The sequence below is a fragment of the Danio rerio genome, chromosome 9 (genome assembly GCF_049306965.1).
Source record: "Danio rerio strain Tuebingen ecotype United States chromosome 9, GRCz12tu, whole genome shotgun sequence".
NCBI lineage: Eukaryota > Metazoa > Chordata > Actinopteri > Cypriniformes > Danionidae > Danio > Danio rerio.
The window spans coordinates 37,545,263-37,568,481 of NC_133184.1; the positions used below are offsets into that span (position 1 = coordinate 37,545,263).

The 23,219-nt window shown below is 33.8% G+C and overlaps 1 protein-coding gene across 2 annotated transcripts; it reads left to right on the top strand.

The window, feature by feature from the left end:
• Positions 1–1,139: 1,139 nt before the first annotated feature.
• On the top strand, positions 1,140–22,907 carry rcan1a (regulator of calcineurin 1a). 2 transcript variants are annotated; one of them, NM_001003616.1, is given in 4 exon segments: positions 1,140–1,531; positions 19,557–19,730; positions 20,394–20,553; positions 20,869–21,926. In NM_001003616.1, coding segments are annotated over 4 exon segments (633 nt in total). In that variant the 5' UTR covers positions 1,140–1,408; the 3' UTR covers positions 21,045–21,926.
• Positions 22,908–23,219: the final 312 nt, after the last annotated feature.

Genomic DNA, 23,219 nt, shown 5'->3' on the forward strand with positions numbered 1-23,219 from the left:
GTTTGATATGCAGATTTTAAAAAAAAAATATTATTTTAATTATTTTTTTTTTTTTGCCAAAAAAGGAATTAAAGAATATCAGGAAATAAAACCTTTACTGAAAATTGTTCAGTTTGTTAAATTTATGAGATTCCAGAAGGCTTTTTTTTAAATTTACCTCTCTTAAGGAAGTTTTTATCAAAGTGACACCAGTAAAAATAATAATAATAATAATTTCTATCATGTATTAACACAAAAAATCTCATTTAATTTATGTATTCATTTGTTTGTTGCTTTCAATTGTATATTTATTATTAAAGCGTTTTTGCTGTGAAAAAAAGCCATGGTTACTGACATGGCATAAAATAAAATGTGTTCAATTTATGAAGTCAAAACAATACTTGCAAATAATTAAATGCATTATTGGCGTAGCAGTTAATTTTAAGGACAGCATATGTTAGGCCATCCACTACATAAATTGAATGCATAATACGTCTAATCACATCTACATAACTTTAATACAAATGTTTGCTAGTCAAGTTTTGATAATTTTTTTTTTTTTGTTTGTTTCATCTCTGATAAATTATATTTAGGCCATTGTATGATTTCAATTAACATACAGAATAAAGTAAGGTAAAAACAAAAATGTATATCAATACATGCATATCAGGAAGTATTTCAGATAAAACACCTCAATATTATGTTAAATAATTGTACTTGTATCAAATATATATCTATATCTGTTTGAGTGACCTGACTTCTGCCTCTATTGCTAGCTCATGTGTTAGCATGTTCGTCCATGCCATTACTTATCCATAAATGATATACCTTTACAACATATTTTAGTGTAATAAAATTATGTCTTTAATAAAACAAAAACATCTTGAGATGCCTCAAAGTATTTTTTGCCATATAGATTAGAATAACAAACTTAAGCTAAGAACGTTAGCTAACATTTATTCATATGAAAGCAGCACATATAACGTTAGCTTTCACGAAGAGACAATTAGTAACATTTCTAGCTCTTAAAAAATACAAATTTGATGCAACACAGTTTCTTTTTTTATTTTTGTGGATGTGTATTACTGCCACCTGCAGGATGCATTGAATATGTCTAAAAAGGAAACGGGAAGTTGTCAAGTACTTGCATGAAGCTCACTGTTTTCCGCAAATGAAGGACTGAAGCGAAGCTATTTATTCATTAAACACCCAACTAAACAGACAAACACTTAGTTTACAGTTAAAATAACAACTTACCTGTCGTCAATGCCGATACATAAACCTACAGTGTGCGCGAGTCGTTTAATGATGTCATCTTTCTATTGTATAGACAGATAAAGTAGCTTAGCTTGTCACACCATATGATTCACATCAGTCCAGTAGAACCGAATTAATTTGACGACCCATCCAGTATTGTCAAATTTACATTATGCAGCAGTCTTATAATGAGGAAAGTGAGGCCACCGTGGACGTGCATTTTACAGACCTGACTGATTCACTTGTGGCCTGGAAAGTTCCTGTGGATGTTTTTGCCATTGAAAGCCATTTAAGAGTGAGTAACAGTCATACTTCTATTTTCCTCTCTCATTATTCTAGCCTGGCATGTATGTAAAAGGCCCACTGTTTGACAAATATTAAACCAAATAATTTTTTTTAAAGAAAGATGACACTAAAACATTTTTATTCTTACAAAACATTTATGATATATTTTATATTATTTAAAAAAACAGTTTTGACTGTCAACTACAGCAGATAAGTCATTTAATTCAATACAATACAGAATATTTCAGGTTGTTTGTTTGATTATTATAATAATGTTGACATGGTAACATCATACTATTTGTTGTAACCTAGATTTGTTGTCTGCTTATTCATGCTGTGAATGCACAGTTCCACTCTGGCCAAAAAGATGCTCTGTTGGATTGAAATGTGGTCATTGTGAACTCATGGAAACTGCGATAACGTGCTTTGTGACATGGGACTTTATACTCCGTAATCTTAACATTAATCTTATTTAATGAGCCATAATCAGATATAATCTTACACCTAATGATATGATGCAAGCATGAAATCAGACGATTAAGCATTTGAGAAATGGTGTCAATGGACTTTAACTTGAGACTGGATTTTTGTTTGTAGAAAGTGTTGCACTATTTTAGATAATTTAGTTTTTTGGAAGCTTTTGGAGATTTTAACCTAAGTGGAAGGAATTGACCTGTCATTAACACCTTTTTTGGTGGAAAAAAAAAGTAAAATAGGAACTTAATAGGGGAAATAGCATCATTTAAAGGGCCCCAATTAATCCCTTTTTCAAGATTTAAGATAAGTCTTTTGTGTCTCCAGAATGTGTCTGTAAAGATTCAGCTCAAAACCAAATCAGATTATTTATTATAGCTTTCAGAATATTGGAATTTTCTGCTTTGAACAGCTTGTAGCTGTTTTTGTTGCCTGTGCCTTTAATACTAGTTCTCTCCACCCACCGTTCCCACGTGCCTGTCAGTGTGCCTCAATTTCCATCTCGGCTGCGTCAGATAAACAGCACAGTGACAGACATGAAGGAAGCAGAGCTCACATAACGTTTGTGAGAAACACTAGTTCACGCACGCACACACAAAGCGTGCACATTTAACTTTGCATTATTTTTGCACTGCAAATGTGACAGGAGACATGATAATATACACTGCTGTATGGATATCTGTTATGTCAACTTACAAAATAAACCTGATTTAACATCCAAATACCAGGATTAAAGCTTCTTCTCTTATTATTGTACTGACACATGGTTTTGGTGATAAAGACGGTAAAATCTCTGTAATTCATTTACATGCACTGTTTTAAAAACATTTTAAACTTGTAAAACTCATTCTTGATCACATTTGAGGATGATTGATGAACACGGAGAGCTAAACAGATCTTTTAATCTCAGTTACTTTGCACATGTCCTGTCTTTTTTTATTGGAATGTTTAACAAAAGTACAAAAATATACAGAAAAGTATAAATCTTGTACCAACAAAAAACTAGACAACAGAACAAAACAAAAAGAGAAACAAAAAATGATGCCAGTGATAATATAAATTACAACATATCACTTTAAACCTGTCTTAAAGCAAGGTCACAGTGATGTATAAAAGGTCACATACTGTAGTATACAATCAGCTGGGTATTATAGAAAAGATACTGTAAGACTCACAGTGTTATTAATTTTAAACCTTAAACATTGCTGGAGGAAGACATTGTATTCAAATAATATTTCAAATCTTTATAAAAAAGAAAAAATAACAGGCTTTATAGACAGAAGTTTGCATTTGTGAAAAAAACGTTTTGCTAGTAAAATAAATAGAATTATTAGAAAATATTTATCATTTACTTTATCAACATGATAAAAACCAATTGAAACATCCTTGTATTACACAGAAAGACTATCTAAAAGAGAGGCACATATGAATGAACTGAATTCTTTCCAAAAAATAATCTAAACATGGGCACATTCCCAAAAAAAGATGATCGACAGATTCATTTATTATTCCACAAAAAACAAAAGGGATCTATCTCAGGAATCTTTTTTTTTTTTTTTTTTTTTTTTTTTTGCTGCATATAAACATTCACCTGATAAACTCGATGTAGCAATTTAAAGGAAACCTCTTTAACCTTATTTGTGATTAAAAATTTGTTGGGTAAAGACCACACAATCTTCCAAGGAATATCTTGAAATAAATTATTCCTGCATGACATGAAGAATAGAGGTTATTTCAATCTAAAAAAGAGAAGGGTTAAGCTTGAAACTAATTTTTAGAGCGTCCTGTCTTATTGATATGATTACACGCGTTACTACTTAGACATGTCAATATGTGACTGCTAATTACTTCAGTGGGCAGGGAAACCACACTCCTAAGTCACATTGCTGTGGGCCTCAAAATGGGAGGGATTTGGATCCTATTTTATTGTCATAATTTTAAAAAAAAACCTATTGTGTTTTTATTACTACAATATCACTGTTTGCAAACTATACCTACACACGCACCTGTCCTAACAGCTTCAAAAGAGGATTTTCATCATAGGTGCCCTTTAATAACCTTTTTTTCCCTCCAAATGGCCTATCAAAATGTTTACAGTACTTCTCTTTTTTACTTTTATGTCAACAGCTTAAATTCTCAAAGTGTAGCTTTACTTAATAATGATTTATTTAGTAATGTATTGAAGGAGCTGGAGCTTTCGGGAAATTGAGACTTATTATTTGCCTGCTGACTCCTTGATTTTCTGTTTGAAATATTAGAGAGCTTTACCAGAAAAAGAAAACAAAGCAATACATAACAAAGCACATTACGCTCATTTGTTTGCCATTTTCCACAGAAGATGATTATGACATTGGAGTGGTGATTAGGTGTGTTTGTCATGGCTGAAGAAATTTTCCACTTGACGTCACTTTTGTTGAGCTGTTACACAAATTCTTGCTATCAGACAGCCTTAAGTCGGGTTGTAGACACTGTTATTATACAGTAGAGAAATGACCTGTTTCAGCTAACCTTTTTTTATACACTTGCGATTCACAAAAATAACAGGTTTTGTCAGTTTATCTTGTAACTGTTGATAAATGAGCATTTGGTAATAAGATTTTAGTGACGTGATGCATGATAAAAGCAAGCGTTGAAATATAAAGAATAGTAGTTGTCTATAGCACAACACAAGTGGGTTAATCTTGAGCTCAGGGAACTGGTTTCTGCTGTGTGCAGTTTTCCAAAAAGGGCGGAAACCTTGAGTTAAATGGAAATGGGATGAAGGATAATAGAGATAGGAAAATAGTCTGCTGTTGAGAATGGAGAAAATGGAAAATCTGTTCCATTGTTTTGCAATGTGGAAACAGGAAGCTCTAGGACACGAAACACAATGTGGATACGGTTCTGAAATATGAGGGCTAAACAGTTGGTGTTCAGTCAAAATAATTTTTTATTATTATTATTATTATTAGTAGTAGTAGTAGTAGTAGTAGTGGTAGTAGTATTTTTGATGGCATTTTCTAAAAGGCATCATGCACTTCATTTTATTTATATTGTCCTATTGTAATGTTAGCAAGAGCTTCTTATCAAAAAAGTTCATTAATAATAATAATAATAATTCAGACATAATAGTAAGCTATTGTTTTGAGTTTGACCCTCTTTTTGAAACTTTTTCTGATAGACTTGCCTCAAGTCTTTTAAGCAAATCCTAAGTGGTTATGCAATGGTTTTGCATATTAAAATAAATGATGATAGCCGTTTTGCTGTAGGCCTTTGATTCCTGGGTATTATTTTTTGGTTTGTTTATTTTTTGTTTGTCTAGGCCTTCAAATTGCATTGTTGGACTTTGATCTCTGCTTTTACATCTTTTGTTGTTGGAAAGTTTAACAAAGTTAATTTTTTGTTGTTTTAGTAGGTTGGTCATGCAAATTATGGTAGAAAGCTATGATAGCAAGTACTGTATCACTTATTTTAAGGATGTATTTCTCTCCATATTTTATGTCTTATATGTAATCTAAAAATATGCAAGTTAAAAGCATGAAATAAAACTGAGAAACAATAATAGCTTGCCGTGCGACAGTAATATTACCTTCAATACTGGGAAAGCTGGGCTACCTAACGTTATAGAAGAATTCCCTTGATATACATTTCATAATAAACATACAAGTTGTATTGAAATACCATATTAATTAAATACGCTTTAGGAATATGTTACATTATTCATTGACTAATGAAATTAATGTAATTTGTTTTATTTCTCATCAACTTTAAGCCTTTACACATGTTGTTTCGTTTTAACATGCTGTTTTTATAAAATCCTTTTAACAAATATTTTTGAACATCTAATTAAATCATGTAAATATGCTTCTTTTGGGTACAATTATTAGGCTAACTCATGGAATTAATCTATTAAAAAGACTTTGATTGTTAAATTGAGTAGAATAAATTCATTTTTATTAAAAACACATTAAAGTCTATTGACCTTTTTCTTTAATGCGGAAGTGCGCTCATTTTGCTATTGTTTTTGAACTTCCGATTTAGCTCACTATGAGAGAAATGACTAGGAATAATAAACAGCAGAAAACAGTAAAACTACTTGCTCTACAAACAAGTGTGTCCATGACTATACAGACAAAATAGAATATTATAATAAGAAAATATCAGTTTGCAACATCAAGCAGCAAAACTAGCTGTTAATGCCTAAAAATGAATGGAAGTCAATGAGACCGGAAGTCTCAAGCCAAAAAGTTTCAAATGGCTGCGCCTGGTTCTACACAGAGAATAAGGTGAATACACTTGTAATAAAACATTCACAAAGCTGTAACTTATCCGACTGCTTGGAGCTCAGAGTACGAAATTTTTAAAGACTCACTATCCTAATACATAAACTGGCAATTTGACATTAAAATTACTAAACATGCTTGGAAAAAATCTTAAAACTTGATTTTGTGGCATCATAAAAGAGGATTATTCTAATTTTGCCTATTTTCCATCTGCCATTAAACGTCCTCATCACTTTCCAGTGCATTCATTTATTCATTTTCTTTTTCGGCTTACTCCATTTATTAATCTGGGGTCACCACAGTGGAATGAACCACCAACTTATCCAGCATGTGTTTTTACGCAACGGATGCCCTTCCAGCTGCAACCCATCTCTGGGAAACATCCATACACACTCATACACTACGGACAATTTAGCCTACCCAATGCACCCGTACCACATGTCTGTGGACTGTGGGGAAGACCGGAGCACCTGGAGGAAACCCACACAAACGCAGGGAGAACATGCAAACTCCACACAGAAATGGCAACTGACCCAGCTGAGGCTCAAACCAGCAGCATTCTTGCTGTAAGGTGACAGCACTACCTACTGCGCCACTGCGCCGCTGCACTATTGTGCAACACACGTGATTTGCTGTGGTAATTCTTGAGAGAAGAGCATTTATTTCGAGCTGTGGTCAAAACTGACTGGAACTACCAGTGCCTTTCAACAAAATTAATGCAAACCTTCCAGCCAATCAGAATGAACAATTTCAACAGACCATGGAATAAGGTTTAATACTGTTAAGTTTGCACCTGAGGACATGGAAAATCATTTCAATCAGAGACTTAGCCTGGATTCAGTGGAGCACGACTATACAAATTTCTGCAGTAAACTCTTGGCCATTCTATTTGTGATGTACGACATAGATGTACTGTATGTGAAAAGATCTAGAAACAGTGGCTACATTTACAACTTTTGTTTCAATCAGAGTGAAGCAAATTGTTTACATGAAGGCTAAATAAAGCTATCAGGTTTATCTGACATTTAGATGTCATGAGCTATCAATATCGGATTTGATGTTTTGAGATGTGCACACTGCCTCCCACAAGACACAAAACAACATCCATTACACTAAGAGACGCAAATATAGACATGATATGCATGTCCGTCAGATTTGTTATGTTTAGTGGGATTTAGCTCCATTTGCTCATACTACTTTCCTACCATCACTTACTTTCTTCATTTTAAAAGAGCAGACTTAATATCTATTTTGAGCTCTAATTGGGAGATGATGAGCACATGAAGCTTTGACCCGTGCTGCTTATAATTATTAAGAAGAAAATTGCTCATTCCCGTGGCCAAAACAAGCTGTCTGTGGTGAGTGTTCTGCTTCATAGAGTGGAAGAATTTAAGATAAGTCATTTTTGACACTCCATTTTAGAAAAAGAACAGCTCAGTCAACCCGACAAAAGTCATTGCACCATTACACCAATGCACATGTTCAGTACTTTCCAGTTTCAGGCTTTAAATCCTATCAAGGGTTTATAAGATTAAACAATCTGATCAGAATGTCATTCAGATTAAACTGACATGTTTAAATTAATATTTTTCAGTCCAGTTCAGCTGGAAATCCCATTTTTGGAATGATTTTTGTTACACATTTACTTCAACCAATAATTACACTACACTCTCAGAAATAAAAGATAAATGAGCTGTTACTGCAACACTGATTTAGGTTACACATTTGTTTCTTAAGGGGACATACTGATACTTTAGAGACATATTAGCCCTAACAAATTTTAAAAGTTACTTTTTTTGTATTATTATTGTATCAGAATAAACCTATTAGGTACAAATGGGTAGTGTTTGAATCTGTGCTGCCTTAGCGAAGCGTGTACCGTGGCTTTTTTATTTATTAACTGAAAATACAATACAATGACTGAACTAGGGCTGAAATTGGAAGATCTAACATTGCGCTAATTTGTTTTGCTGCGAAATATATAGTGTTTTTAATATAATAAGACTATGATCTGAATATCTCTTTTTGGAAAGATTTTAATCATTTAAATTTAGTGAGATTATAAAATCTTTTTCTATGCAGTGCATCAGCATAAAACATAATAAACTACAAGCAAATTTATATATACATTTAAAATATAAATATATATATATAAATATATATAAAAAATATATAAATTTATATATAAATATATAAATTTGACAGAGCAAAATAAAAGTTAAATAAGCTCTGCTTTCTGGTTTTCTGGTGAGTCTAACAGTATTCAAATACAAAAACTGAACACTCAAATGTAACAAAACATGTTCATCATTGTATAAATCCTTTAAAAATAATAGTACTCAATTATATCTTTATTTTAATCGTTAATAAAAAATTCTAATCCTGCGATGTGACTTTTCCAGATACACACATTGAAATATTGATGTTCAAATGATATATTGTTCAGCAATAGCTTGAACAATATGCTGTTACCTAAATTGTACAAGTGACTGAATGAAAACTTCAATTCTAGGCATTCTTCAACATTTATTTTTGTGTTTAGCTAATGAATGTTCAGGTTTTGTATGAACTGTCCTTTTAACTGTGATAAGCCGCCCCAATGCTGTGCATGTTTGTACACACATGTTCCACTGGAATACACTTTTTTTTTTGTATCTTCAGCAGATTTTAACGTGGCTGTTTTCTAACCTTCTTAATGTAGATGTTCCTCATCTCTGCCCCAGCAAACAATCCTAATTTAGGAACTATCATTGTGGTGTCATTTTCCACCCACAGTTCTTTGAACTGGCCTATTTACAGTGGCACAGCCATAAACAAACTAGTGCAGTACATGCAGTTTTGTGATCTACCTGAAGCATGCTGCTTTTCCTTCATTTAGGTTGTTTTCAACTCAAGTTAATGCCAAGTGTGAGGTCGTAAGTTTTAAAGGCACATGCTCATGCATACATTTCTCTCCTGCCACATTCACTGTTTCCTTAATATGCAAATTTTGCTCAAGCTTTCATTTTCATTTAGCTTTCCTTCTGTTCATTTTCAATTTGGCATGGTACATAGGCCAATTAATTAAAATGTGTTTTCATATTCCTGCTGTAAGGCTATTATTGTTATAGGGCTCTATGAAGTCATATCTGTCCAAAAAATGTTCACCGTTATTCTCCATTTTAATTTCATATTATAAAATACTACAAAAAAAATTACTAAAAATACTCAAATAAATCTTAGTATTCAAAAACAAGTTCGGTTAATTGAAATTGTTTCAAAAATAGTTTTCAATTTAAAATCAATCAATTAAAATCTAATTTTGGCACCCATTGAAATGCAGTACATTTTAAAATGAAATCTTGGACAAACTATTGTATAATTATTGCTTATAAAATGTACTTCGTGTGGTTTATTCATAAACTAATTATGAGAGGATCACGTGCTTATGATCAACACGGCTGGCTCCTTATTAGCTCCGTAATATGCCCTATTAGATGATTATGGAAGCATTATAAATAACCAGAGTTTTTCAATCCAGTTATCTTAGTCTTGAAGCTCCTCCCTTTTCCACACTTACTTCCTCCCCCTTTCTGATAGGGCGACACGGTGGCCCAGTGCCTAGCACTGTTGCCTCACAGCAAGAACACCGCTAGCACTGTTGCCTCACAGCAAGAACACCGCTGATCCAACTTATCACGCCGGATGGTGTTTCTGTGCGGAGTTTACATGTTCTCCCCATGTTCGCGTAGGTTTCCCCTGGGTTCCCCGGTTTCCTCCCATCGTCCAAAAAAATAAACCGTAGCCAATTGACTAAACCAAATTATCACCCAATACAACCTTATTTTGCACTTCTCACGGCGACAAGCAGGGGAGTTCTTGAGACCTACCTGAGCTCGAACTCCCCTCTCGCCCATCTAACGGGAGGGAGCTCCAGGCTCAAGGATATTACAAGCTCAGGACTCTCTCCCAGGACAGCATGCCAAATATGCTTTATTGATTATCAGCTGAATGTGAACACTTGGAAAAAAATTACATTTGTCATTTGTTCAAACTGCTTATTTAATTTGAGCTGAAACAACACAATTCTTAAGTTGTTTGGGTGCACAACTTAATTGTTTTGTGTTCAAACCTCTTTATTGTGTTCAAACCTACTTATTTCATGTTGTCCCAACACAAATTGATTATGTGGAACCCAGCATTTTCTACCATGTATAGTTGTTGCAGTTGTTATTTTCTCAGAGGTTTTTATATAGTGGGACTAGTAGACAGACAAGCATCACATATAGTGTTTATAAGAGTGTTGCACATGAAACTAAACCATTTATTTACTTAAATACACATTTAAATGTAATATATTTTAAAGATGTTTAATATTAATACACTAGCCACATCACAATTTTATTAGGAGTCCAGCACTACTACGGATTTATTTATTTAGAATTTGATAAATTCCGTGACGTTTTGTTTTTATGACTGGATTCTGACATAGTTTTCCATTAGGCATGGGCCAGTATACGATTCTGACAGTATGATTACCTTAAATAAAAGTAACATGGTTTACCGGTATTGTGATTACTGCTCTAAAATATATATTTTTCAAAATATATTTAAATACAATTTAAACATTTTCAGCAGTAAACATGCAAGATAAATCATTGACTTCTGCAATCGTCATTATTTTAAAAACACCAATTTCTTTGCAACTTTAAAAGCCATCTTTGTATTCAGTATATCATTATAAAGTAATCCACAGAACTGTTCAGATCTATCATGTTTTTGTTTTTTTTGTAATTTTTTTGTTAAGATGTTTCCTGATTCGCAGATTTACCACTAGATTTTGATGAGGAGAGATACTGTTGCCATAAGAAACTAAATAAAAGAGTCACAAAAAAACACAAAACAAAATGTACATTTACTGTAGAAATGGCATTATAGAAAATGTTAGGGGTTTTAAAACCTTGACTTTTCCAAACAGCAGTAAACTTTGAAACCGGTTATGGTCCCTTACCTATTATCCATATAGGTCTCTGCTATACAAATGAAGACATTCTTGTTTGTTGTGAAATGTGCTAAGTGAAAACATTGTGTAACATAAAACTGAACTACTTAAAATATGAATATACAACTTTATAAATTCAAGCATTAGTACTTTAATGTAATGTTTATTTCAATGTTCCACATTGTCTTACTGTTGTGATGGCATTAAAATGTGTCAGAATGTGTTGTTATTCATTTTTTATTTTTGTTGATGGGTTATTCACAGTCAGCTGATTGTCTCATGATGAAAGAATCCACTATGGTTGCGGCTTTCTGTGGAAAGTCTGAAAGGAGTTTTGACACTTGCTCTGTGCGACATGGGCCCTCGAGCTATCATGAACTCTGCTGGGTGTCGAGTCAGTGGAAAATTTAATCTGTACTCTTTTAAAGTGTCAGATGAATTCATATTTACTGAGCAAATCCGTTCTGATATCATAACCACAGCCAGGGTCTTATAAACAAAAACACACTGACGAATTCTTCATTAGTCATTTAGAACGTTTCTTGTCATTCATTTCTTGGCTTGCTGCTTCAAAGCATGAAATGTGTCATTTAAGTGGATAAGTGAGCGATATGCAGCCTAAAAAGTCACACTTGTACTGAAGGCTTGATATGTAATTAAGGCCTGACCTTAACGCCAGGCTAGTTTTGGATATTATTATCACGAAGGCTAATTATATGTACAGTATATGTACACTTGCTCACTATACTTTGTGCAACGGCCCACTTTCCACCTTTATAAATATTTCCAGATGATGACTTCATTAGTCCTAAAACATTGTCAACAGGTAATTAATTTTTCCATTACACGTGTGTGTGTGTGTGTGTGTGTGTGTGTGTGTGTGTGTGTGTGTGTGTGTGTGTGTGTGTGTGTGTGTGTGTGTGTGTGTGTGTGTGTGTGTGTGTGGTAAAAAGCGATTTAATAATAAAGATTCATTGAATTAAATACACTGTGGGGGAATAAATATTGAACACATAACCATTTTTTCAGAAAACATATTTCTAAAGGTACTGTTGACTTGAAATTGTCCCCGAATATCGGTAACAACTAAAATTGAAATCCTATAAATACAAAGAAAACAAAACTAATTCGTTTAGAAGTTTAGTTATGTGTAATAAAATGAAATGACTCAGCGAAAAAGTATTGAACACATGAAGAAAGGGAGGTGTAGAAAGTCAGTGAAAGCCAAGACTGCAGCGAAATCACTCAGTAGTTATTCAGCAACACTTTGCCCTTTGAAGTTTTAAATTAATATCAATCTGCTGTAGTCCAACATCTACATTACCAGGATTATGAATATGAAACCAGGGTGGACATTTCAGCAATTTTTCAAAACTTTCAGATTTTTGTTTCAGTTTATTTTTACGTTTGTATTGTTTGGTTTTTTTATCAAAATCTGTTTCAGTTCCATGTCAACAGCTCCCTTGGAAATATCTTTCCCTGGAAAAAAAACATGACCTGTTGAACACCCATTTCCCCTCACTGTATTTCTACATAATATAATTTTTGTCTTGATGCTTCAACAAATTTATCTCTTACCCAATATATATATATATATATATATATATATATATATATATATATATATATATATATATATATATATATATATATATATATATATATATATATATATATATATATATATATATCGTTATAGCACATGCTAGGGATGCACAATGTATCCTCTTAGCATTGATATTGCATTGATATTATGTGTGCCAATATTATGTGTAGTCAAATCGTAAACACCCAGAAAAATTGTGTAGTCGTTTCAGTTTAACCATAATCAATTAAAACTTTATCAGTTGCGTGTTATCAGTAACCATTTTAAGTGGGTATAAAGCATTTAAGCACAAGGAGTAATTACATTCACTGAAAAAAAAATGGTTGCAAATAATGTATATTAGCTGGATTTACACAAATTAAATTTAGTAATGTTCAACTTAATTTGTTTGTTAAAATTCAGTGCATATAGATTGTTTGTAACCACTAACCTTACTTTTTTTGTAAATCCAGTTAATCTTTTTTTCAGTGTAGCTTCAACAAAAAATATATATATAAGTATATTTAATTATTTATACAATAAAGACTATAAACATTTATTGCACATTATTTTATTTCTGTACCTGAATAGTTTTTATTCCTGTCATTGCTCTACTTTATTTATGCTGGAAATACGTTAAGTTTTTTGGTCCCACTTTATATTAAGTGGCCTTAACTAATATGTACTTACACATGAGTTAATAGTTTGTTACAATGTACTTATTGTGTAAATACATGTATTTATTGTGTACTTATGCTTGATTAAATACCTGTTTGTAATTACATCTGTAATTAACTTCTGTAATTTCATTTGTAAATAGCAGTGATAGCAGTGACCATTCCCTACACCAGGGGTGTCAAACTCAATTCCTGGAGGGCCGAAGCCCTACACAGTTTAGTTCCAACCCTGCTCCAACACACTTACATGTAGCTTTCAAACAAGCCTGAAGGACTCAATTAGTTTGATCAGGTGTGTTTAATTAGGGTTGGAACTAAACTGCAGAACTTCGGCCCTTTTGCAACTGAGTTTGACACCTGTGCCCTACACCTACCCTTAAACCTATCCATACCACCAAACCTGTTCATAAAGCAACCCCTATCCCAACTCAAGAGCGCCACAAGTGTTCTCAAATACATTATAAACACAGTAAATACATTGTATTTATTTTTTGATGCAAGTACATAGTAGTTAAGGACACTTAATATAAAGTGGGACCCATTTTTTTTCTACAAATGCACTGTACAAATTTATCCTGAAGAATATAAAAAATATGAATTATATCCAAATTGAACTATTTTAAGTCATGTAAGGTTTTTTCAATTGCCCTACACACGCACACAAACAAGTATATTTGTGCTGTAATTTTTATTTTTTGTTATCCCTTTAATATTTCTATGTGCACTGTAAATAAGAACCTACATTAGTCATTACAGTGACAGCAGATAATAACATTGTCATTGTTTTGACAGTAGTATTTAAAGATAATGAATTGACCTGCCCTTACTGTTTTTGTTGTAAAGCACTGAACAGAATGTTTTTGTATGCACAATAATACCTGCATACAATTTAGCAAGCCTGCATAGTGCTGGACTATTTGCATTTTCTCTTTGATATAATTTAGTTTCATGTTCCCCTCTGACTTTTCCATTGCCTAATGAGAGGCCTTATTCCACTGGAACTGGATTCCCAGCTTTTGGTCTGAAACATCTGCAGTCAGGAGTGACATGAGGCTTATGGCTCTCTGAGCTTATCTTAAACAGGAAAGCTTTAACCAGATAGAGACGTGGAAAGTTTGAGAGAAAGGTATGGGAAGAATGTTCTCTTCAAGCTTTTTAATTGATTTGTGGTTTCATTTGAATGTTACTGGAGATACAAGAAATGAGCACATGATTGTGCGCATGAAAATACAATTCTGGAAAATGATCAAGGTTTTAGATTATAAAATCCATTTGATGTAGCCACAAGCAATCCTGTGACATTTGCTAGTGTCAGGGAAGTTTCTTTTCTTTTTCTTTTTTTCTACAATCTCTGTACCCTCATCTCTGTAATAAGAGTTATTAAATAAACATAAGAGTAATAATGACTGTTATAAATAAACTACATTGCTTTTCATATGTTGGAGGTCTGTCATTTTAATATTTTACAACCAAGGCTGTAAAAAACACTTTAAAACAGTAATAATACAAAGCATTAATTTAATGTGGAGTAACTGTTTTAATATTGTGATATACACTACTGGTCAAAAGTTTGAGGTCAGTTTTTTATTTATTTAAAAATTTTTTAAAGAAAACTATTCTGGGGTACATTTCTGAAAATCATTGTTGGCCAACTAAGGTCGCAAGTTCTGTCATTACAAACATAGTTCATTGATTTGCTGTTTCCCAAATCTGTCGTTCCAACGAACATTCGCAAACTGCGTCACAAACTTGTGCACTTGCAACTACTCCTCTGGAGTTGTAGTTAGAAACATAGTTCCTGGCTGTGTTGTATTTACAGTTTTCCCCCCTATGCCCTTTTCATTTAGAACATTCTAACATTTAAACTTGGAATGATTTTTAAAAAAAGTAATAAAAATAATAATTTAAAATTTTTAATTAAGGTCATCCCTCTTAGGTGTCATTTGCTTTCAAAGTATTTTTACAGTTCAGTTTTAGTGATCTTCATATTGACAATTGTGCTCCATTCGCAGTGCACTTTGAAAGCATTTATGTCATTCTGAACACAGTTAAGCGGAATTTATGTTACGTCTCCAAAGCTAGTATATTTTTTACAGTTATTGCTTCAAAGCTTGTGAAAACAAAAAAAACAGCATACGTTAATACTTTCATTTTATAGTAGGTTATTTATTAAGAAATGTAGCATACAGTATATGACATGGGCCTATTGGTTAGAACATTTTTACAGTGGTTTGCATGTGTAAAATGGTAAAAGTAGACTTTTACAAAATAAATAAATAAACAAACAGTATTCTGCTTAATAATAATAATCATCACCATCAATATTATTATTAATATTATTATTGTTACAGTAAGAATTTTTTTTTCATTTCCTAATAAATATTAAGTTTAATTTCTTAATACATAGCCTGATTATTTATTTACTTACATGATTTATATATGAGATTACAATATGTGGTAGCTTTTGTAAGTAGTTATTTTTTATGTTTTAGAATAGAATATGTAATGTTCTCAAGAATATTTGTTAAGGAAATGTAGGCTCTGTATGTGCTGTTTACATATATTTCAGTTAATATGGAAAGCGAGTGCATGTTTTACCAAAAATAATATTGGATTTTATTTTAAATGCATGTGCATGTAAAACAATATATAATTCGCACAAAGAAATTATGGGGTTCTTCTCTAAAAACGTTACTCCACCCCGTTTAGAGCATCATTATGGGCGTTTTACGTTATAACTAACTTGGTTCAAACGATGGATCTGCGACAGTGAAACTAGGGGTTTTGCGAAACACTCGTCAATACATCAATCTTTTCGCAAACGATGCATCTTACTATGATAGTTCAACCGTGAGTTAGGTCGTTGTTTGGGAAACGCACCCCTGTTCACCAAGGTGGCATGTATTTATTGTCTCACTTTATTAAGTCAGTGTATTTTTATAAAACATAAATGAGTCCCACTTTATATTATGTGGTCTTAACTAATATGTAATTGTGTCTAAAAATAAAAACAATGTACTTACTGTGTAAATAATGTATTTGCAGAACACTTCTGGTAATTTAGAGGTGGGATACGGGGAGGGTTAGGGACAGGTTTAATGGAATAAATAGATTTATAGGTGGGTTGAGGTGTAAGGGATGGTCAACAGTGTAGTTGCAAATATAGATGTAATTAGGCAAGGGTCGATAACCATTTTCAAGGTTTACCGTGGTTTGGAAAATCAAGGTTTTAAAACCGCCAAAATGTTCTGCTATAATGCTCCTATATGCAACATTTTTAATTTACTTTTGTTTTCTTTTGGTCAACAGTAACTCCAGCAGAAAAGATATTCAAAGATGTTGTTTTAATTTGTAAAGAAATCAGTGTTTTTTTTAAATAATATAAACAGCAGAAGTCTATGATTTATTAGAATGAATTACCTGGACATGTTTAGTGTTACAAAATATTTTAAATGTTTCTCAAAATAAAATATATTGCGTTCAAAGGTGAAAAAAGTGTTGTTGGTTTTTTACCCAGACATTAAAAAAAGAATATATATTAGTGCAGTAATCACAATACGTTGATCTTTTTATTTAAGATTAACATACTGTCAGAATCTTATACCGCCCCATGCCTACTATGGATAATAAGGTGCAAGGGATGGTCAACAGTGTAGTTGCAAATGTAACTACAGAAATTAATTACAGATGCAATCTGTAGATACAGGTATTTAATTAAACATAGTTACAATGTAAAAAAACAAAACATGTATTTACACAATTAATACATTGTAACTAATTATTTATTTCAGTGTGAGTACATAGTAAGGGCACCTCACAATGTGGGACTCAAGAATGGTTTAATTTCCTTTTGGAAAAAAACTTTATCATTGATTACACATTTTATACAGCAGTAATTTTTTATATATTTACATTCAAGTGTTGTATAGTGTTGCAGTATTTGCATTGTGGCATATAGTTTTATTTTGACAATGTGCATTTAGCATTATCATAATCATTTCACTGTAATCTATACTTTGGGGTTAAGAAATGCTGTTTAATAATTGCATCAGCCCTTATAAACGTCCCCAGTTGTAGTTGAAAGGCCACGAAGACGACATGTTTACCTTCACAGATGATTACAGTTAATCTCTGTGTATCAGATGCCCTGCCGTCAATTTTCAGTGTTTGGTAATAGTTGTGTGTACACAAGAGAGAGAGAAGGGAGAGGGAGAATTTAAATAGTGTCTCTAACATTTGCAAGACTCGGAAAGAATAACGTCATGCACACCCATCTTTAAAAAATAAGTCTGACATGTGACAACAGATAGCAAAAGAAAAGCTGCTCTTCAATCACAACAGGACAAATCCACCGGCCCCTGAATTCAGTCAGAGAGAAAATGAGGGGAATTAACACCCATGGAAAGTATGCTGTGGGGAGAGCTTGATAACACAGCTGCCCTTCTGCCCAGCTCAGCTGATTTAGATTTTCCATTGAGATGGGAGGGGCAGCATGAAAGAGAGATGCAAGATGAGCGATACAGATTATTGTTTTACCACACTGCATGTCCTCAAATGGAATGACTGATTTGAGCAGAGACCGGCCGACCTGGATCTGAGCAGCATGGAAAGCAGTGGCACATAGTTTCCAGGACTTGCACTCTCAGGGTGTGTGTGTGTGTGTGTGTATGTGTGTGTGATTAGTCAGCAGAGCCATTCGTTTCGGTTCAGAATGGGAAAGTTGGGTGGAGTCAGCTAGCAGAGTCAGCCCCCCCGTAATGGGCGGAGCCTGTTGCTGTGCCGCTGAGGAGTCTTTATATAAAGAAGCCGGATGAGTGAGCTGCAGTCCCACGAAGCCGGCAGTGCAGGAGAGAATAGAGCATTCCAGAAGATTCTGCCTCAGCTGAAGCAGCATCACGTGACCACAATACGAGGACGTTACTCAACCTGACCCATTTCCTTTCTGAAAGCCCCGAAGGCTCTCTGCTGGATTGACAACGTCTGAGAGAAGGAGGAAGAAAAGGAGCAGTGAAGAGGGTGTTTTTGAAGCATTTGTTTCCTGAAGCAGGCGTCATTTGTGTCCTCACGCTGGGGAAGGCAAAACGGACACGTCTCAACCCCTCCTGCCCTTTACATTCTTTAACCTCTCAAGTCCTCCGGAGGATCCGTCAACGGGCTTCAGTCATGCACCTGAAAACAATGAAGTGCAACCCTTTCTGCCTTATCGCTTCCTTAGAGGATCCGGACATGTTTAACAGTCCTGTGGAGATGGTAAGGCTTCATTGGCATGCTGCCTTAAGGTATCAAAATAGCTTGAATGCTGGGATATTTTAAACAAACTAGCGAGGATGCAGATGTTTGGGCCATTCATTATAATCAAGTGCAAAAAATGAATAATTTGCAGCAGACTAAATGAACCAACGTAACTATGTATTTACACAATAGTCCGAACTTGTTTGATTGTGGTGGTGGCAGTGGTTAGATCACGGAATAAAGCGCTGTTGGAACATTAATGAGTGTTTGGCTAGACAGTTTGGGGGTTTTGAATCTGACGCAAGCGCTTACGCACACATGCATGCATACACACCTATGCACACTGGGAATAACTCAGGATTTGTGGATCCAGCTTGAAGTGGTCCATCAGGGCTGGCCCTGTCAGCTCCGTTTGTGCGTTCAGCGTGCAGTAAGTCTCTGTTACCTTGGAAACCAATATCTTGGCGAGCTCTGACAGACGCTGGTCATTTTTAGGATGTGTATTAGATTAGTACTGTGTGCGTCAGTACGGTTTAATATAGAAGCGTTTACTGAATATCAATCTGGCTGCATCCCTAAAACAAGCTAAAAGGATTCATTGCTGTAATGTCTTACAAACAACACATTGTGGCAGGTTATTTAATAACTTAATGCTGGCTATAAAGGTGGCCACTTTGAGACTAAATTGGGACGATTTTTAAACTCAGAATTTCTCCACAGGAGATTGCTGTTTGTGTAATCTTCAGTCACCTTGATTTGTTCATTTCTGTTTCCACTAGCATATACATAGTATATTAATCTGAGATGTTTCCTCTGATTTACAGGCAGGATTTGAGGATCTTTTCCGTGCCTTTGACCGAAATGTCACTTTCCAGTTCTTCAAGAGTTTCCGTCGGGTGAGGATTAATTTCACCAATGCTTTGGCCGCTGCAGAGGCAAGAGCAAAACTCCACAAAAGTGACTTCAATGGCAGAGAGTTACGACTCTATTTTGCACAGGTATGTGTCTAAAGAAATAACACAACAACTAAATAACAATTTAAATTGTAGTAAATATTTTTTAATATATTTTAATGATTATTTGTCTTATGTTATTATATAATTCAAAATACATTATTATTCTTATTATTACCATTCTTCTTCTTCTTCTTCTTCTTCTTCTTCTTCTTCTTCTTCTTCTTATTATTATTATTATTATTATTATTATTATTAAACATGTTTGACTATATAATTTAATGATTATTGTATTATTATTAAATAAAATATTGTAAATGTATTAATAAATATTATTATTGCTGTTATTGTTTGATAATAATAATAATTATTATTATTTTATTATTATTAGAACAAAATATAAATTATAAATCTACAATTTATATTTTGTTCTAATAATATTAATAGTTATTATTATTATTATTACATAGTATCAATACTAATTACTATTATTATAATAATTATTTTATTATTAAATATCATTACAATTATTAATAATAATATTGTTTAATAATAGTAATAATGATTAGATTATTATTATTATTATTATTATTGGAACAACATATAAACTGTATATACAATTTAGTTAATTTTATTGTCTGCATCACATCTGTCTTACCCATTTGTTTTTATATCTGCATTTTAAAACAAATTTCCCCCTTTTTCTAGTCTGTCCACATTGGCAGTCCACACCTGGAACCTCCTAAACCAGATAAACAGTTCCTCCTTTCCCCTCCGCCATCACCTCCTGTGGGTTGGGAGCAGGCAAAAGACGCCACGCCCGTCATTAACTATGACCTCCTGTGTGCCATCGCTAGACTAGGGCCAGGTACATCTCACATTCTTTTATTCCTTAAATTCAATGTTGTTGTTTTTTTTTTACACTGGTTTATGGCTAAATGCAGGGGTGCCCAATTTTGTTCCTGGAGGGCTAGTGTCCTACAGAGTTTAGCTCCAACTTGCTTCAACATACCTGCCAGGAAGTTTCTAGTATGCTAGTTAGAGCTTGATAAGCTATTTAAGTCTAATTGGGATTGGAGCTAAACTCTGCGGGAGTTTAGGCATCCCAGGTTAAATGGGTCAGTAATTAATTAATTAATTTAAAATTGCCTCCTTCTAAGAGTGAACTCTTTCTGTATGGCAGGTGAAAAATATGAACTCCAACCAGGAACTCCGACCACTCCAAGTGTGGTTGTTCATGTTTGTGACAATGATCAAGAAAGCTCAGGAAATGAGGAGGATATGGACGGAGGTGTACGTCAACGTCCGAAAATCATTCAGACTCGTCGTCCGGAGTACACTTCCTCAGTTACACAGTGAGCCTAGGGGGACTGTCATTGTGCCATAATCTTTGCTTTTACTGTCAAAGGACCCTCTGGGGGGGTGGATTTCTGTCGTGGCATGCAGTTGGTTTTTCAGACCACTAGAGGACGCCTTAAGACAGAACCCCAGCCCTGTGGAGAGAGAGAGACATCACGTATATGTCCACCATCTCACAGGGCGAGAGGCTTCACTTGCATGCATTTGATGGTAGAGCGACTCATTTTTCAGCAGGCCGGGGGTTTTCAAGAGTGCTTTCATTGGTAACTGTGGCCATGGAGAACACAGAGTCTCCTATAGTGTAGTGTTTTTGTAATTTTGGGAAGCATGTTGAATCCCAGTCAGTGGGTGTGTTGAAAATATGAGTTTATCTTTTATGTTAGGTTAGCTTGATATTTTCAGGCTCTTATTCTAATAACTTGATGTGCAAGAGTGGAACTTCAGCTAGGGTAAATGCTGACTTTTTTGTCGTAATGTGGGGTTTAATTTTTTCAGTCATATGGCAATAGAGTGCGTTGATGCCCGATCCAATTTTTGCAGCAGTGCTGGTTCTGAAAGTCTCGTTCATATTTCCCCATAGGGGTTTTTATGTTATACGCCTTGTAACCAAACCAAACAGCTATGAGGTGAATCACAATTACAGTTACAATATTTGGTAACATTTCAATAAACACGTGTCTGTTATTAAGATTATGTTGATGTTGATTAGTACTTAAGTACATATTCTACATAATCTTATTTTACATACCTAATCCTACCTAATTTCTACCTTCATAACAAATAAAAAGGAGCAAATTAGAAGTTTAGGGCTAAAGTCATTATCAATGGTTTATTAATAGTGAGATTTGTATACAGTATGTGACTTAAATTTTGATTTAAAGCAAAGAATTATAGTAATCATATAAATAAAAAAAAGGACAAAGACTCACGAAGGCTTCAATGAAGGAAAGATTCACAAGTCCAATGAAGCATTTTGAATGACATTATTGAATTAAAGTTGTTGTTTTTTGTATAAAAAATGTTATATTTCTACTTAATTGTAAAATAAATGCATTTACATACACTGGTAGAGTTAGCAAAACTGAATTTTGAAGCTGTTTCATGTGGGAGTGGGTGGAGCTAAAGATCTCTTGGTAAACTTTTCTTATTGCAGCTCTCTGATTGGTTGAATTTCTGTACAGCATCATGGGTATTGTAGTTTTTCTGTACAAAATCAGCTATTAAAAGGTGTATACAAAAATAAATTGAATTAATTTGAATAAATGTGTTAAATTAAGAACCAGAGTTCAGAAATGGTCTGGATTTTAAGGTTTATCAGGCTATATTAATAAAATAACAAACAAAAATGACCATATGGGGAAAATGAATGGAGTTTTTATTTCAGGAACCCGGCTGTTGCGCTTCATTGTGAGTCTCAAAACACCATGTGCCTCGGCGTGTTCCTAAATGAAGTGCTCTAATATACCTGACCTTTTTTAAGCTAATTCGTTTAGATATCTAATGCATTTAATTACTTTCTGAGAGCCCACCATTCAAACCCAAAGTAGTCCTTTAAGATTTTTTTGAATGAACTGAAAGGCATGGTCCTCGATTTCATGCACTTGAGTTGTTTGTTGGACCATAACACTGTAATTGGGTTTTGATGGAGGACTGTTACCAATATGAGCACCAACTGATTTTATTACATTAAGCTCAATAGTGTGTTTCCTATGCCTTTTACTGTATATGTCTGTATATAATGGTATACGCATTCTTTTTTACTTGATTTTGAAAATGTCACTGACTTGGCAGAGGCTTGGGTGTGACCTGCCATACATGAATAACAGCCATAACTTCATTAAAAAGTTAATTTTTCTTCACAAAGTTGTGCCTTGTCTTTTTTTAATTTTTTTCATAAAGAGTAACCATATTTAACGCTGCTATATTATAACATTTCTGACTAACAGCCTACATGCCTCTTGAGATTTATGCATTTAGGCATTTTCAAAAGATGACTCAGCGTTCATCCAGTATGCTGGTATATCGCAATAATGACGCAAGTGGAGGACTTTTCAAGGTGATGTCTCTCTTTTTTTTTTCGTTTTTCCTTGAAATAGAATCTGTGGGTCTCGAATGCCTGCCTGCCTCAATGGACAGCATTGTTCCCACTTGCATGTGGAGCTATTTCACACCAAG